General features: G+C 42.1%; 1 protein-coding gene across 3 annotated transcripts in view; it reads left to right on the top strand.

Moving 5' to 3' along the window:
• The first annotated feature begins 4,287 nt into the window (after positions 1–4,287).
• The window catches only part of EYA1 (EYA transcriptional coactivator and phosphatase 1), a 324,046-nt gene continuing 311,679 nt past the window's right edge, over positions 4,288–16,654 (top strand). For 2 of the 3 annotated variants that reach the window (XM_029222732.1, XM_029222736.1), the window contains exons 1-2: positions 4,288–4,508; positions 16,315–16,422. In XM_029222732.1, the coding sequence (XP_029078565.1) occupies positions 16,390–16,422 (33 nt within the window). In that variant the 5' untranslated portion in view covers positions 4,288–4,508; positions 16,315–16,389. Of the gene's footprint in view, positions 4,509–16,314; positions 16,423–16,654 lie in introns of those variants that run through there. The other variant, XM_029222735.1, reaches the window with a different exon arrangement.

The raw sequence follows: 16,654 nt of genomic DNA on the forward strand, positions 1-16,654 counted from the left end.
TTGGAGGAAGAGGTGCTATTTCTTAAATTTCCTAGTTGTGAGAAAGAAGAATACACCTGATGCTTGTTTGTCATGTGATATTATAGGAACCTAAAGGAACAATCAAGCCACTGGCTTTGGGGTGGAGGGATAAACAAGTGATTTCCACATTGAGGAATCATATTCCCCCAAAACACTTGTTAAATATCCTCTCTTTATAAAGGTAAAGGCAGCTCACAAACAGATATGTTAATAAGTAGAATGATCTGGATAAAAGGAAACTGGAAGCTCAGGAAAGCTCCATCTATAACAGTAGTTGACAATGAAAAGCATATATATGCCGAGAGAAAAATGATAAGAAGAAAAAACAGGCAAGTTAGTTAAATATGCAGACGGATTACATCTCAACCACTTTGGAAGGTTCACCTAAAAAGAAAAGATCAACAGAACAGGTGTGGGTTGTTTTGTTTTTTAATTAGTGAAATATACAATTAAGTTTACCATAGTAATGATTTATGAGACAAAGGATATGGGTAAAACATCACCTGAAAATTATCCCAAGTCTTTGCTTTAGTAGAAATCTGGCCAAGAATCCTAGTCTTGCACCCCTCAGTTGGTGTCCTAAGCTAGAAGTGCGTTAAGGATGAAAGTAAACCTAAACTTGTTCCCTTCACCCCAGGTCCTCTCGCCGCACACCTCCAAAATCCCTGGTGTGATTAAAGCATTTGATGATGTCCTTTTAGAAGTCTTGATAGGGGGAAATGTATTTCCTGACATGAGTCAACAACAAGTGGTTTAGAAAACCAATCCTAATGTAACAAGAAATTGGATGGAAAAGTCAAAAATTTATGGTTCATGTAATAAGTTCCTGTGTAGTGAATAGACTTCTCCCTGGTTTATCTCACACGTTTTTTTAGGGGAGCAATAAGCATTTAGTCCAGCAAACTAAAAAGCACATGTACTTTTTATATATAAAGGTCCTGGAGTATAGGGACCATGCCTTGAGTCTTGTGGGTAAGTTTTCTTGGTATTATTATTCTAGTACCTTAAGTTGATGCTCTTCAGCGAGGTGCCTCTACACTGAAGGAATTAACATGGTTCCTAACAGTACTAAGTGATTTAACTGAGTGAAAGAAGAGAGGCCAGTGTGGGGAAAATGACTGGTCTTTTAAAAGTTTAACTGGTTCCTGTACATAAGAGCATTTCCAACTCACACCTGGAGAGTTGGCTTCCCTCTTGCCTGTTCCCGTATAGTCCAATCTTCTCTCCCTGATGCTTAGGGGTAAATTTTGACTTAAACCTGTGGGCTGGATCTTCACATCCTCCTTATGAAAACTCCCATTAGGTGCATTTGACAAGTTTCTCAATATGAAATTACATTGCCAAACTAAATAACAAAGGAATTTTTAAAAACGTGGTGTGTGTGTGTATATGTGTGTGTGTGTGTGTGTGAGAGAGAGAGAGAAAGGGAGAGAAAGACAAAAGTCTTTTGAATCAGGGCTAGTCATAACATACCTGTCAGTATAGGCAGAATACAAATACTCAAAGAACTACAAAACTCCTGTTGATTTTTGCCCACTGCCTTGTGTGGATCTGTATTTGAAACTTTGATATCAATGTACATTTCTGTCACATGTGTTCTATATTTATGCCATAAGCCACAGGATAACTCTACACTTAAGGAATTTTTGTGCCTTTTTGTGCAAAAAAACTTTGTCATTTCTTTATTGTACACAGTGTAGGTTAGGCTAGCAGCTAGGATTAGCATTTTATGACATGTAAACAGCTGAATGTTCTAAGTCCAATATAAACCAACAGATACGTAATTGAGTCCTTATGGCATTTACTAGTTATTCACAGGGCAATTCAACAGATAAATATATCTCTATATACACATCCATAGATGAATATAGACTCTCATATATATTCTCAAATGGAGAGTTGTGAATATATGTTTTATTGGGTTTGGGCTTGGCGTTGCAAAGGACATTTAAGTTTTTATTGAAAATTTTATTCATAATCGCATTCATGTCAAATGAAAAAAATAAGTATATTTTAGGTCAAAAATAAACCTATCTTGGGTGGTATAATTCACTTGCAGATTGTGACCCTATGCCCAGGCAGGACCGTAAATCCACACCATGTGCCTGTGACTGATTTAGGATCTGGATTTCTGATTTGGCTGAGAGATGTGTAAAAACCTCAAGTAGTCAACAGCTCCCTACTGGCTGTGCATCTAAGGGGCTCAAGAACATTGTTTATTCCAGCAAGTGTCTGGAATACATTATCCTCGATAAATTGGCTCCCGCTACTCCCGTTCTGGAGAATAGGAAGAATTTGTATACTGCGCTAAAATAAATGTACTTTGCCCAAATAACAATTTTCCTTAAAAGAAAAGTCTAAACACGACTCTATCTTCTGAATCTAGGATTGCCAATATTTTAAACACATGGCATTTCTGAAAGAGCAATAATGAAATAATTCTCCACACTTTCAAATTCCGAAACTGGTACAAAATTTAGATCTGTTTTTATCCAAAGGCCATATGAATCTAGGTTTAGAGAAGTTAAAAAATTAAAATGATAGGACATTTGGGTTGAAAGTTGTTCTGTATATATATTTTAAGAAAAGACCAGGGCTAAGGATCAAAAGACTCCTTGTATTCAAACATAAACATTTTAGACTGTATGTTACTTCTGAATTACATTGATTTTTCAAAATATGATTTTCAAATAAATAACAAGCCTGTAGTTTTTGACAAGAGAAACTTTCATTGTCTTTGGTGAGTTCTTAGCAGACACATATTTGGTAGTTTTGGGTTATTGTTTGCTCCCTCCTGAAATAATACTTTTGATCACATACGCTTTAAGAGATTCTAGATTCGCTTTTTTATGTTATAGAAATTCCTTATATTTGTGAATGGGTAGAAATGATAAGCAATGAATTCAAAAAGGCAGAGCCATCCTCAACAACTGGCTGGTTTGGCTGATGTTTCTATTTGGACAAGGTATTGGGGTCTTATTGGGCTAACATAATTTAGCAATGCTTTGACTTCTACCGGAAGTCCTCTTCACCCAACACACAGGGCGTATTTTGAAAAGTTTCCGGGTCTGCCTACATATAAACATCCAACAGTCAGGATCAAAAATCAGTCTTTGTGTAGATTTCCAATTATCTCCTGTGTGTTGGTTTTATCTTCCAATCTATAATCTGTGGTCTTTGAAGGTGAAGGATTAGGTCTCATTGTTCTGACTAGAGCTTCATAGTACTTACTACAAGTCAACAGATACTCGATGACTGATAGAAACAACAGCAAAGCGTGTGAATCTAGCTGATTCTGAAAGAGCCTGTACCATAATACCCGTATTCATGCCCTGCTTTATACTTTCCGAGGGCCTTTTGCTTACATTATCTCATTTGATGTGAATAATTGAGTGGGGGTGGGAAAGGGATTTCATATGAGAGGGAGAGAGAAGTGCTAACATGTGAAGGCTCACTGGAGGCCGATAAGTCCTAATAAGAGCAAATCATCAAAGTATTTGCATATCTTTCGCTGCTTGTGATTGGATCCTAATCAAGTGAGAGGAAGTTCCCAAAGAAGGAGTAGCTCAGATTACCGGCCTGTAATGGATGCTTCACCCAATGCTGAAATACCTTACGCGTTGAATCAAGAGTCTCTCTGGCCCCTGTTAAGTCACAGATACAAAAGAACTTTGGGGTGACAGAAACTTTCCCCTACCCTCCCAAAGGGTTCCTTGATGCCAAGAAAGACAAAACATTTAGTAGCGAGGACACTGGGCTAGACGTGGACGTTTCGTCCAGGCCCCCATGCACAATTCTGGGGAATCCACTTACCGCTCTTTGCCTCGGTTTCCCTAGCTCTAAGAACAGTACATAATTTTAAGACCACTTGCAAAATTGTTTGATTTCTGATGTTTTGATAAGTTTCAGTCTGACGGCTTATTGCTTTATATCCTCCCCACACCACCAGGAAAAGAAAAAATCACTGTGTCACTCCACCCACCTTTCCTTCGGGGCCACCTCCTGCACACCTATCTCCCCCGTGTTAACAGAGCAAACGCTACCACCCTGTGCCTCAGTGGAAACACTGCGAGGGCCCAGGCGGCGGAGCCACCCCTCGGGGCGTGGGCACCAGGCCCAGGCTCCAGCTCGGGCGCCGAGGGGAGTCGGGGCCCGGGGAGGGGGGCGGGGAAGGGCGGGGAAGGGGGTACTGGGAAGACCGGGGGTGCCGAGAAGAGGGCTCCCCTCGCCAGCGCCGGCCACCGCGTCGCTGCGCACTCAGAGCCGCGCCAAGGGCGCCCCGCGACCCGGAGGCACAGGCGCATTTCCGAAGGAAAGAAAGAAAAAAGCTTCGACTGGCTCGAATTTCTGGAAGCCAGAGCCGTTTGGGCCCTAAACACCGACACAGAACCCCTCTTAGCGCTGCCCCGGCCTCTCCGTTACCCATTTTCGGTTTGGTTTTGGAAGAACCGGTTCCTCGGCCCCGCGTCGCCGAAGCTGTGACCCAAGTAAGTCCAGCCGCCGGCCCCCTGTCGCTGGTCACCCTCCCCTCGCGCGCTCCCTTCCCACCTTCGCCCCCGGCGGCCGCGCTCCCGCCCCTGCCCCGGGCCGCCCGGCCGGCTCTGGCCTCCAGTGGGGTTGCGATGACCGGGAGACTTTGTTGTGAAACGAAATCTGACCCTTGGGCGCCGAGGCCGCGGCCGAGAGCCCGGGGCCGAGAGCCCGGGACCGTGACGCTCGCGGCCCCAACCGGGCCAGGAGGGGCGGGGGCGGCGGAGGGGGCGCAGGCGGCGCGGCGCCCCGACCCCCACCCCACCCCCGCCGACGATCGCGCGCGCGCGCGCGCGCACGCAGCGCCCGCTCCGCGGCCCGTCCGCCGTCTCCTCGGCCGCCTCCTCGGCGTGGGCACCGCCGCCAGGTACGCGGAGCCACCTGGAAGGATGCGGCGGCGCGCGCGCAATAATGGGGACGCGCGTCGGGAGAGCAGTGAGGGGACGCCGGCGTCGCCCCCGGCCCCGCGGCATCAGGGCGCTGCACGTGGAGGGATGTGTCTAGGGTCGGTGGGTTTTCCTTGAGGGAGGTGATGACTGATGGGGACGGAAGTGGGGGGCGTCATCTTGGCCTCATTTGCTGTTGTGATTGCCGTCTTGGACGTGTGCTTGCGTTTGAAGCTCCAGTGGTAGGAAATATTCGGGGAGTAGGCTGAACAAACGAATATTTATATTTAGTGCTTTCTGGCCCCCGGAGTCCCTTCTTTTGGCCCAAAGTGGGTTGTTTGGTCCAATTAACAGAGACCAGTTAAAAGAAGTAGCAGATGAATTGGAGGAGGTCAACGACGGCGAGGCATTATTATTATTCTATGAATAATTAGGAAAGCAAGGAAAAATAAACAGGATCTCTGCTTTAACTGTGGTGAGAATAATGCAAACGGTATAAACAACTTTCATTGTTTCCTTCATGTTAAGACCCACCCAAGTTTTTTGTTCTGGAAGCCAGACTGACTAACGCTAGCTAGGTAAGTCATCTCATAAAACTCAACGCTTCTTGAAAACATTTGGGTAGGAGAAGGACTCAAACCTGTCAAGAAATGTGAGTGGATTATATATTCAAAAGAACCAGTGGCGACTGTCAGCACAGAGGATCCCAGCTAGGAGTGGGAAGTGCAAGGCTACTGGAGGAGCAGTGTCTCTGTGGAGGCCAAGGAAGGCATTCTTCCGTCCTGTTCAGAGACCTTAGTACCCTAAGAATCCTCTGTCTCTAGTCAGAGCTGCTCATTCAGCCAACACTGGGAAACGTGCCATGTACCAAACATCTTGTTACATGGATTCAAATGGTTTCTGCCCTGAAGGAGTGGTCTGGTAGACAGTTGTGACCTAAAATGACTAGTGCTCAGATGGGGAAACACAGATGGACCGGGCTTCCCGGAAGCAGGGCTGGATGGGCCTTGAAGGCTGTGTAGCAATCTGGGTGGAAGGTGCATCCTCCAGGCAGAGAGCTGTTGGCACCAAGGGCATCTGGAAGTGGTCTGGTGTAGCTGCAGATGAGCGGGAGAGACCTGGGACGCAGGACAGATGTGTAGGGACTGTAGCTGGGGACAGATTGGAAAGGGCTTCCATGTCAGACCAAACAGACTAAATCAGACTTGTTCCCTATTTGGAAGAGAGCAAAAGCTAACAAGTTTCACAATTTGGAACATGTGAAGAAAGCCTTGGGGAGAAGGCAGAGGAAAGTGTTAATGAAGATGTTACAAAATAGGAAGTATAAAAAAATGATTAGTGGGATTGTGTAGCCTATAAAAAAGTCAAAATGTTCACAAAAGGTAATTAAACAGAGGGAACACAACAAGAGCAATATTGTTTTACTAATTGTTATCTTAGTAACCTGAAATGCAGCTCTGAAAAGTGTCCAGTTATCCTATTCCACGATAATTTTTGAACGTAAAAACTAGAGACGATTAAGCATATTGCATTATAGTTTTATGACCTTTCATCCTTTACAAAGTGATTGTTATCATCCACTCACACATTCATTGAGCATGTATTATGTGTAAGACGCGTTATCAATCTTCTCCATCCCATTAGATGGTATTGATGTCATTGTGTAGATGAAGAAACGAGCTCAGAGACGTTCATTAATTTTTCCAAGATTGCAGAGCCGATGAGTGCTCAAGTTACTGACTTAAATCCCTACCCAGCTTCCCCAAGTTTTCCGTAGTCTTTTCCTCTACCCTTGGACGCATTGGGACGAGCTGTAGGGGGCTTTCTCTCCTTTATCATTTCTGTCAGTGACTTGAAAGAAGGAAACTAAAGGAATGGTTTTGAGGTTGGCATATTATACAAAGCCGAATGGATGCCTCGGGTCGTTTGCAGAAGCGTTTATGTATCCCTAAGCTCAGTAAGTGCCAGTGGTGTTTGGATCCAGAGGCCACTGATCACAGACATGTCCTGTGGAGGGGGATCAGAAAGTTAAGTAACTTGTTTCTAAAAGGATGAGTAATTAAATTTTGAGCCTAGAGAGGAGATCTGATTGTAATTTTAGGAAATGTCATCGAAATCTTCAGATGTTTCAGGGATTATTTTGTATCAGGGGCATATTAAAATACATTTGTGCTTGTGCAGAAGAAAAATGGACCCTAGAAGAGAGGGTTTTGATCGGTCTGTTTCGGCTCAGTAGAAGGGAAAACCTCGTAAAGGTTAAACCTTCCAGCTGTAGACCAAATGGCTTGCCAAGTTGTTGAATTTCTGTCCCCAGAAGCGTTCATGCAGAAGCAGGTTGGCTATCAGTCAAAGAGGTTTCGGGTGATTCCTGTCCTAGATGGAATTTGGATTCTACAACTTCCTTCTGTGGCTCCATCACAACATCCCATACCATGTATATTGCCATCACATTGTACCACCCAGTAGCTGTTTTCTTAATGAATTAAGGGGAGAGAACTTTCTTAAACTTTTCAAGTTGCGCTGTAATGTAAGTTGTCCTTTTATTTATTTATTTATTTTTTGCGGTAGGCGGGCCTCTCACTGTCGTGGCCTCTCCCGTTGCGGAGCACAGGCTCCGGACGCGCAGGCTCAGCGGCCATGGCTCACGGGCCCAGCCGCTCCGCGGCATGTGGGATCCTCCCGGACCGGGGCACGAACCCACGTCCCCTGCATCGGCAGGCGGACTCTCAACCACTGCGCCACCAGGGAAGCCCTGTCCTTTGATTTTAAGAAAAGAGTGAAATCCAAAGAAATCCTGAGTCAGCACCTCTTTTCTGACAGCTTAATGCTTTCTGCATTACCGTCTTTATTTTCGGTGTTTTGGCCTCTGAGACTGCAGCCCTGCAGTCTTATTCTGCATCGAGCAATCATTACTCTGGTCGAGACGCAACTAAAAATAAGAGTCAGCATCCAGGAAATGAGGAAATTGCTTCGCTAAACTTTGCTTGTGATTGTCAAAGGTAAAGGAGCAGGGAGGCATTTATTCTCCAGTTCCTCCTAAACTACACATGTAATCTTCATGCATTCTAAGGTCTAATGAGGAACGTGGGTCCCCTGTAGTAAATACGCTACCAAATGAGCTGAATGTTGAAGTCTCTGCCTCTATCCATGGTTCAAATTGCCTTTGAATTTTAGCAGTGAAAGAAAAAGAAATGTCAGAATCTGAGAAATACGTTTTCACCTTATTTTTATGAATAAAGCTGCTTTTTCTGGACAGCTGAACTTACTGTGGGTTGAGCAGCCAAGCAGGAATAAGTGTCACGTGCATCAGAGGGGAGCGTTGGCGGGCGAACACCAGCACTGACATCATGTTTGACTTGGAGGGGCAAGAACTTATCATCTCCAGTGAAGAAGGCAGTCACTCTCAAAACCGTTTGCTGCTTCATTAATGGTACTGGGGGAAAAAAGATGTTGACAATTGTTAGGAAATATGAACTGTGGCACATTAAAATTGGGATTGACATATATACACTAATAGGTATAAAATAGATAACTAGTAAGAACCTGCTGTATAAAAAAATAAAGTAAAATTTAAAAAATCAACTTTATGAAGTGTATAGTTCAGTGAATTTTGACAATTATGTACACCCGTGTAACCACGACCTTCAAGATACAGAACACTTCTAAAGTTCCCTCATGCCGCCCCATAGTCCAATCCCTCCCCACGCCCATCTCCGTCCCTGGCTCCAAGCAATATCCTGCTTTCCATCCCTGTGGATGAGTTTTGTGATGTTTTATTAGCATCTTCAGAGGCATTCGATGGTAGAGCTTTCTATGTAAAAGCAAAGGAGTAGATATTTCAGATCCCCTTTTCTTTTGAATAAAGTAAGAAAATTCATCATTTAGGTATAGTTGTTTGGACAGTAGCGAGCAACCACTGAATGGAACCAGTTTCGTTTGCTACCAGTTGTTCAAGAGCATAAGTTCTTTTAAAAGTACAACTATAGGGCTTCCCTGGTGGCGCAGTGGTTGAGAGTCCGCCTGCCGATGCAGGGGACGTGGGTTCGTGCCCCTGGTCAAAAAAAAAAAAAAAGTACAACTATAGTTGTGGGAAACTGAGAAACAATTTCTGTGATACATTGTGGACTAGCAATGCCCCAGATTCAGTCGCTGCAGCAGAATTAATATGCCAGCCTGGTGAAATTTTAGGTGAATTTATCACGTGTGATTACGTTTTAGATTTTTCTCTTAGATGCCTGAATTTCCTTATTACATGTAAGATATATAGGCCTGTAGTTCTCAGGCACTGTGCTATTATAGCACACCCACGTTCCTCAAATCCGCCTTGGGCGTGCCATCAGTCATCACCCTCGGGCAGCGCTGACTTTTTCCGTGCTTCAGTAGAAATTATTTTCTGACAATGGCTGTCAGACTCAACCGACTAAGTCATGTGACATGGTGATTTACCTTGCTGAAGATAAGAGGGGAAAATGACTAGAACAGTGGTAAAAGATCCCATGTTCACTGGAATGCATTTTCACCGTTTTGTTTAAAGACTTTTTCTTTTTTTTTTTTTTCAGATTTTTACAAATTGAAGCATAGTTGATATAATGTTGTGTTAGTTTCAGGTGTACAGCAAAATGATTCTGTTATATGTACATGTATATCTATCTTTTTTCAGATTCTTTTCCCTTATAGGTTATTAGAAAATACTGAGCATAGCTCCCCGTTTTGACTTTTTGTCTTGAGTCTATGAGAGCAGATTCCATTCAAAGAGCCGTGTTCAGCAAAAGAAGGAGCAGTTGACGAGTGTGTGATAACCATGCTTACATTTATCAGCACAGTGATCGCCTACGCCAGTGATTTAGTTAAGGCTTTCAAATGTCCTGCCATGGTCTTTGGTATTCAAAAGTTTGCCATGAACACAAAAATTCTGTAACCTCTGATATAGGGAGGTTCATGAATGTTGTCAAGTTCCTTTGTAGCAACTTTATTTGACTATTTTAAAATACGAAATCTATGTTTCATCCTTCCACTAGGGCCAGTGTTGTATGAGAGAAAAATCTGCATGAGTGAATTTGACTTCACTTTAAAAGAATTACTAGTTTTAGCTATCATACCTCTTGATCCTGTAATTAGATTGTTTGGAATTTATCCTTAAAGAAATAAGTTAAAAGAAGGAAAAAACTTGTTGAGTAAAGATATTCAAGTGTTATATGCTATAGTGAAAGAGTGGGAAAAAAACCTCCAAATATCCCACTTTATAGGAATATCTCCCTGATGGAATATTACATGGGCATTAAAAATGATAAGGATACAGACTGTAAGATACTTATGAAATGATGTTAAGAGAAACCAGAAAAACACATGCATGAAGATTTGCTCTGATTATATCTACGTAAAACTATGTACACATACAGACAAGTTGGGTTGATGGAATTACAGGTGTGTTTCTTTAGAGTTTTCTTTATATTGTTAATGTAGAAAGTACTACATTGAAATAATGTGTAGGTCTAATGCTCTTGAAAACATCGTTTGAATTCAACTTTAGTTACTGAATAAACACATGTCATCATTTTCCTAATTAATGTCAGCTCATTGGGTTGCCTTACGTTCTTCCTCTGAAGACAGAAGGAACTTGCATATGGTGGAAACAGAAATCTGATCATATTTATTCAGAAGTTCCATAAAGAATGGATGGGCTTCATACTTAAAACTTTAAAACGGCAGTACCAGTAAATCAGTGGAAAAGCTATAAAAGCAAATTGGTGTCGACATTTATTTCTATAGAAACTACATCTCCAGCTGTAGAAGACTTTCACCAGTGTAAAGAGCTGAACTTGTTTTTCGATAATAGCTTCCGTGGTTGGGATGTGGTCCTTACAACAATTGGAAAGAGAATCTAGTTTCTGAATCTGACTCACCTGGGCGTGCTCAACCTCTGTTTTCCTCGATATAACCGTATTTCTTAGGAAGGTGAGGAAAGCAGAGGCCACCTTCAGACACAGCTGCTTATGGCTTCTGAAGCCATGGAATAGTGAGTTGAAGAAGTCTCTGGAGGTCATTTATCCAATGGTTCATTTCACTGCAGGCTTCTGTTTGTAAATTTTCTTGAAGACCCCTTGATTTGATATGTTTATTCAATCTGCAGTTGTAGTCTTCTGGGGACATACTTCAGAATAGCCCTTTTCTTTTCTACAAAGCAATGTTCAACCACTAGTTTCCTTCTGCCTCTCAGGAATGTTAGAAAACTCAACACTTGGTGAGAAGGCAAAGATGAAAGTGATGGTGTGTTGTAATGAAAATACTCTTTCATCCAAGGAGCCGCAAGTTATTAACAGTGTCTGATGGGTCTCTGGTTCATTAGAGATGATTTATGTGTCATCTAAACTGTAACCCATTTTTCAAACCCAGCAGGAAAAATTAAAATATACGTGATGTATAAAGTTTTTAAAAAGATTGTTTTCTTCCCAATCATATCAATCCTCACCTCCAGCCCCACCTTGTTTTTCTTCAATCTAGAAAGCCTGTTCCATGCACCTGCCTAGAGCCTTTTTCTGCCTGCTTCACGCCTCTGTCACTTGCACACTTATCCCAACTTCTCTTCTCCCAATCTTTTGATCTGACAATAGATGGGATGTTTGTGATGAGCTAGAACTAAAGTAAAAGTAAGAAATGTTTACAGGTAAGATGAGGTGCAGTTGCTTATTTGATCAACTGCCTGATTTTAGCCAATGGGTGGAAAAGAATAGGAAGTGTGTATGTGGGGTGGTGAAAATGGATTTCCAGAATCCAGAAAGCTTGAGGTTCAAAGCTCTTGAGTACTTTTTTAAAGCTACAAGTGCTGTTTGTAGAATTGGGGAGAAAAATTGTCATCCTGGGGAGAGTTTAAATTATAGCAGGAATGCACGGAATAGATGTGTTGTCTCATATATGTTAACGTTTTTGTATTTAGAACTATTTTGTATTTTAACAATAAGCTTGTGAGTTGCAGTGGGGCATAAAATATCATTTCCAAATATGCGTCACTGAACTCTATAGGCATCATTGTAATGCCATCACCAGGGGTGCAATTTCATAATGCCTCTGAGCCCCCAAAGGGGATTTTGTGTGATTGCAAGATTTGTCAGATTGTCATGTTGTTTTGGTGTTTTCTGTAGAGTCTGTTTTATCAGTGTATAAATCTAACGTTTATTTACCATTGTGTATTCGCTAGTATGTCTACACTAATTTCAGCCCCTTCCCAGCCCACTCCCCCACGAGTGCAAAATGAAGTTCCTAAGGCTTCTGTTAATCTTGTGTCAGAAGAGTCTTTGTAGTAAAGTTCACTTTTCCATGGTGTTTCAACAGTCCATGGGATTGGGACCGAAGAAGGCATAGTTCCCTCAGGTGTTGGAAAGATCATTTCAAACAGAGCCAGTACTTCCTGTTTCCTCCTTGTCCGGGATGCCTCCCACTGTCCTTCTTGCCACCTGCCTGCTTCTGCTAGCAGCAGATGCCAAGATGGGCCTATGGCCTGGGGCTGTGAATGCAAGTCAAGAGCTCTAGGTGCCCCTTCCCTGTCACCTGTGGGCTTTGGTGGCCTTGGAAGGGGTTGCTTACCACTGTCTGTCCTGGAAGAGCATCTTCTTTAGGTGGCCTCATGCAACTAGCAAATATGAAATATGTGCCCAGCTGTACAGCTTTTTCTCACTGTTTTGTTCAGTTGATCTTTTCTTCCTCCTTAAGTGGTTAGTGAAACCCATTCCAAGAAGAGGCTTCCAGGCTTTTGCTCTATGCTCAGAGTGGATAACTGACTCTGGAGTGTTGAATTTGGGCGGCAGAGCCCCAGGATGTGTCTCAGTCCCTTTTCTCTTTATTAGGGAACTTGCACTTGAGTGGCTAATAGAAAGGTGGCCTTCCATTGTGTACAACGCGAACCCACCCCCTACTTCTGGAGGGTACCAAAGAGTTGACTCAGGAGTGCGTAAATAAAGGGTTTCGTCTTTGGAGATAGATGCACAAGTGGGTAATTAACCCAATTCCCGGCTTTGGCGTGGTGAGTGCTGGGGATGGGCGTATGGATGGGTAACCGCCACCAGGCTTATGGCATCCAGACATGTGGGGGTACTTTTGATATCAAGACACCTCCTGCCTGTACTGCCCCACAGATCTCCTGAAACAAATTTCATGTCACCGATCCTTCCATCAATGTGCACCTCCCCACACCAACACCGTCCTATACCTAGATCAGCCTCCTTGGACATTCTCCTACTCCTTTTTTTTCTAGGAACCACTCCTTGGTTTAAACAAAGTCCCTTTGAAGTTCACCTCTAAGTACTCTATAGGTCTATATAGTTTTATGAATAGCTACTCCCTATGTGCATAATGTGTAGGTAGGCAGGTGGGTAGATAGATATGAACCAATTAAACTGTTTTTGCTGGAGCCCGTTTCTTAGGGTATTTGAACAAATATTGACGACCTAAAATTCGATGAATCATTTTTAAGTTGACTGAATGATAGCACCACCATTTAACCGCCCATCTAATTCTAGCTCAGAGTTTACATGTATTCAAAAATGGTCATGTATCGATAATATTCATTCATTCACTCATTCAGAATATTTAATGAATGCCATATGTGACCAGAACAAGAGAGTAAGGCATGGTCCTAGCCCTCATGGAGCTACGGTCTAGTGGGGGGACAGGTAGAGAAATAATGAGATAAGAGCTATAATGGGGGCAGGCTTATTTATAAACCATGAAAGATCAAGTCCAACAAGGGAATTAAGGGTTTACCAGAGCCAGGCTCCTACATATCAGTAGACCCAGTCATGGCATATGTTTCATGGTTTGGATTGACATGTAGAAATCTGGAAACAACTATGCCGATTTAGCAAGCGGGAGGATTTGTAAATAAAGTCCATGGGTCTCTGTGATTTTGTGATTTCTGAGTGGTAGTCGTTCTTAGTGGAGACATCTACCTGAACTAGATGAATGCTGACTGTTTGGCTTCTCAATAGTCTCGGTCTTTTCTTTTCAGGCCAGGAAACAATAACAAACAGAGTATTTAGTACAGAATAGTTTCATCTTCAGAAGAAATAAAATTACGAATGAAATACCTTTCATGCTCATGTAACTTGACCGTTCTTAATACCTTAAACTGTTCAGTAAGTTCAATATGGAAATATGGAAAAGAAACACATGGGAAATAATCCTGGAATATCAAATATACAGACTTTGATTGAAACATGTTCTCAGGACAGGTATGGAGAGGATGGGAATTTAGGGGAAATCAGAGGGGGCTTTGTCTTGGGCCTGCCCCCTTCTGTGAGGAATGAGACCGGACTTTGTCTCAGCACATATAGGTGCACTGTGGGCGATTTATGTGAAGGTACTTTGTAAACTGTAAAGTGTTTGCCCAATGTAAGGCAGAATTATTATCATTATTTTAAAATGCTACTTTATCGCCTGGAAAAGTTAACGTGCCTCCAGAGAGTGACGGAAGCAATGAAAAAAATCTAGTTTCTGTAATATCTCTTCCCTAATTATGCAAGAAATCCTCTAAAAGCAATGCCGGTGGATTTTAAGATTTGGTTCTGAAATTTTGTGCAATTCAAAATAGAGTGGTATATTGTGTTTCCTTGGGTTAGCAGAACTTAAATACATCCATATGATTTTTATTTACTTGTAACCTGAAATTATGACATTGTTTTTTGTTAAAACTACAGAAACACTCTGCTTTAATAGGGATTCTCCAAATTTTAGGAGTTAGTTAGTTATGAGTTTTGTTTTGTTTTGTTTTTAATTAATTAATTTATTTATTTTTGGCTGTGTTGGGCCTTCGTTTCTGTGCCAGGGCTTTCTCTAGTTGCAGAGAGCAGGGGCCACTCTTCATTGCGGCGCACGGGCCTTTCACTGTCTCGGCCTCTCTTGTTGCGGAGCACAGGCTCCAGACGCGCAGGCTCAGTAGCTGTAGCTCACGGACCTAGTTGCTCCGCGGCATCTTGGGATCTTCCCGGACCAGGTCTCAAACCCGTGTCCCCTGCATTGGCAGGCAGATTCTCAACCACTGTGCCACCAGGGAAGCCCAGTTATGAGTTTTATGTTGTCCAAGAAGCATCACTTTTGTGTTAATGGTGGGTAAGGCATATGTCTTCCAGCATTGATAATTGTGAGCAAAAAATCATAAATGAGAATTACTCTGGCATTTCAAAATTATATCCCAAATGAGCCATGCTTGGAATATTTTACCTGACAATTAGTGTGTAAATGCATACTTTCATTAAATTATAAATCTAAAATATATAATATCATCCAGTTGAAATCTCCCATTTCACAGATAATAAAACTTAGGCTCAGGGAGCCAAAATTATTTGCCCGAGGTCATTCAACTAGTTAGTGGCGGAGTCAGAACCTGAATTCAGACCTTTTGACTCCCAACTGCGGTGTTTTTCCTACCATGCTGACATGCAGAAGTTTAAGTACCTGTACAAGAAGTGATACTAAAGTTTACACTACTACATGTTCTCTGTTCTGTAATTTTATCTTGGGTGATATTAAGATCGTGTCTATTTTTTTTGGTTAAATCTACATGTCTATTTATCTGTGTTGAAGTTGATGTGAGGTGTGTAGATTAATTTCTTAGTTGCTAAGACCGAGCAAGAAAAACTGGGAGTTTCTTTTGGTTCCTCATTTGAGCATCAGTATGAAAATTAATTCTGAGAGTTAGGAAATGAGAATGGGTAGCTAGATGGCCATATTGTTATTATTTGCAGATAGCTAAACATAGACTATATTTCAAGATACTAAATTTATCGTCCATGTCTTGAAGCATGCCCAAACCCCACTCTTCTCGAAGGTGTTGAGTCTCTGAAGGTTCAGAATTGATCAACTGTGAAACTGTGACCTAAAGTAAACTTGCTAAGAAATGGTATAATAATATCCTTGCCCTGAGGGTAAAACACTCAGCTCTAGATTTTTCTCTTTTATCCTTGCTCAGACTACAATCATATTTCTTTGTTAGTATTTCCTCTTGGCATTGTGATACGGCTGACGTTGATAGATAGCATGGAGAAACCGAATTCAAAAAGAAAAAAAAAACCAGGGGGCTCTTGGACTGTTGGCTCAAAAATAACGCATGTAGAAAGCTCTCTATCTGCCCTCTTCAGTCTTTTTTTTCCTTGGGCCGCAGCCGCTGACAGCAGACACACTGAGCTATAATTTGGCCACATTTGGCTCATGTAAATTGTGATAAACAGTGAGCCCATAATATTTATTTTAAAGATTCAATCAGTGAAGGTAAGCATTCTTGACTTGTGTATACATGCTAGTAAATAGAAAGCTACAGACGTAGAGATCAGCTCCTAATTTCATGCCACACAATTAATACGGCGGCTTGATGCTCTGTTCATCACAGGTGCTGGGGTGTTGGAACCCTTTGAAGAAGTGTGTAGCTAATAGCCCATATATAATTCGGAAGAAGAAATCTTCAATGGAAGACCCCCAGGGGATAAATGGACAGTCTGTAAGTAAACAGAATGTCAGTCCTAACGCAAGAGTTATTACTCTTAAAATCGTAATTACTATTTTTGTTGTAACTTGAGTGTCTGGAAATTCCTCAAAAGCTCTGTACCAATTTTTAATGATTTTTAAAGTTATGAATTAAGTAGTACATTATTTCATCAGCCTAACCTAATTTATATCTTTTTTTAAAGGTATCAGTTATCAAAAGTAGAGGTCTAGAGGAAAAAGCCAAC

The sequence above is a fragment of the Monodon monoceros genome, unplaced genomic scaffold (genome assembly GCF_005190385.1).
Source record: "Monodon monoceros isolate NGI ecotype Baffin Bay Population unplaced genomic scaffold, NGI_Narwhal_1 Super_Scaffold_14, whole genome shotgun sequence".
Taxonomy (NCBI): domain Eukaryota; kingdom Metazoa; phylum Chordata; class Mammalia; order Artiodactyla; family Monodontidae; genus Monodon; species Monodon monoceros.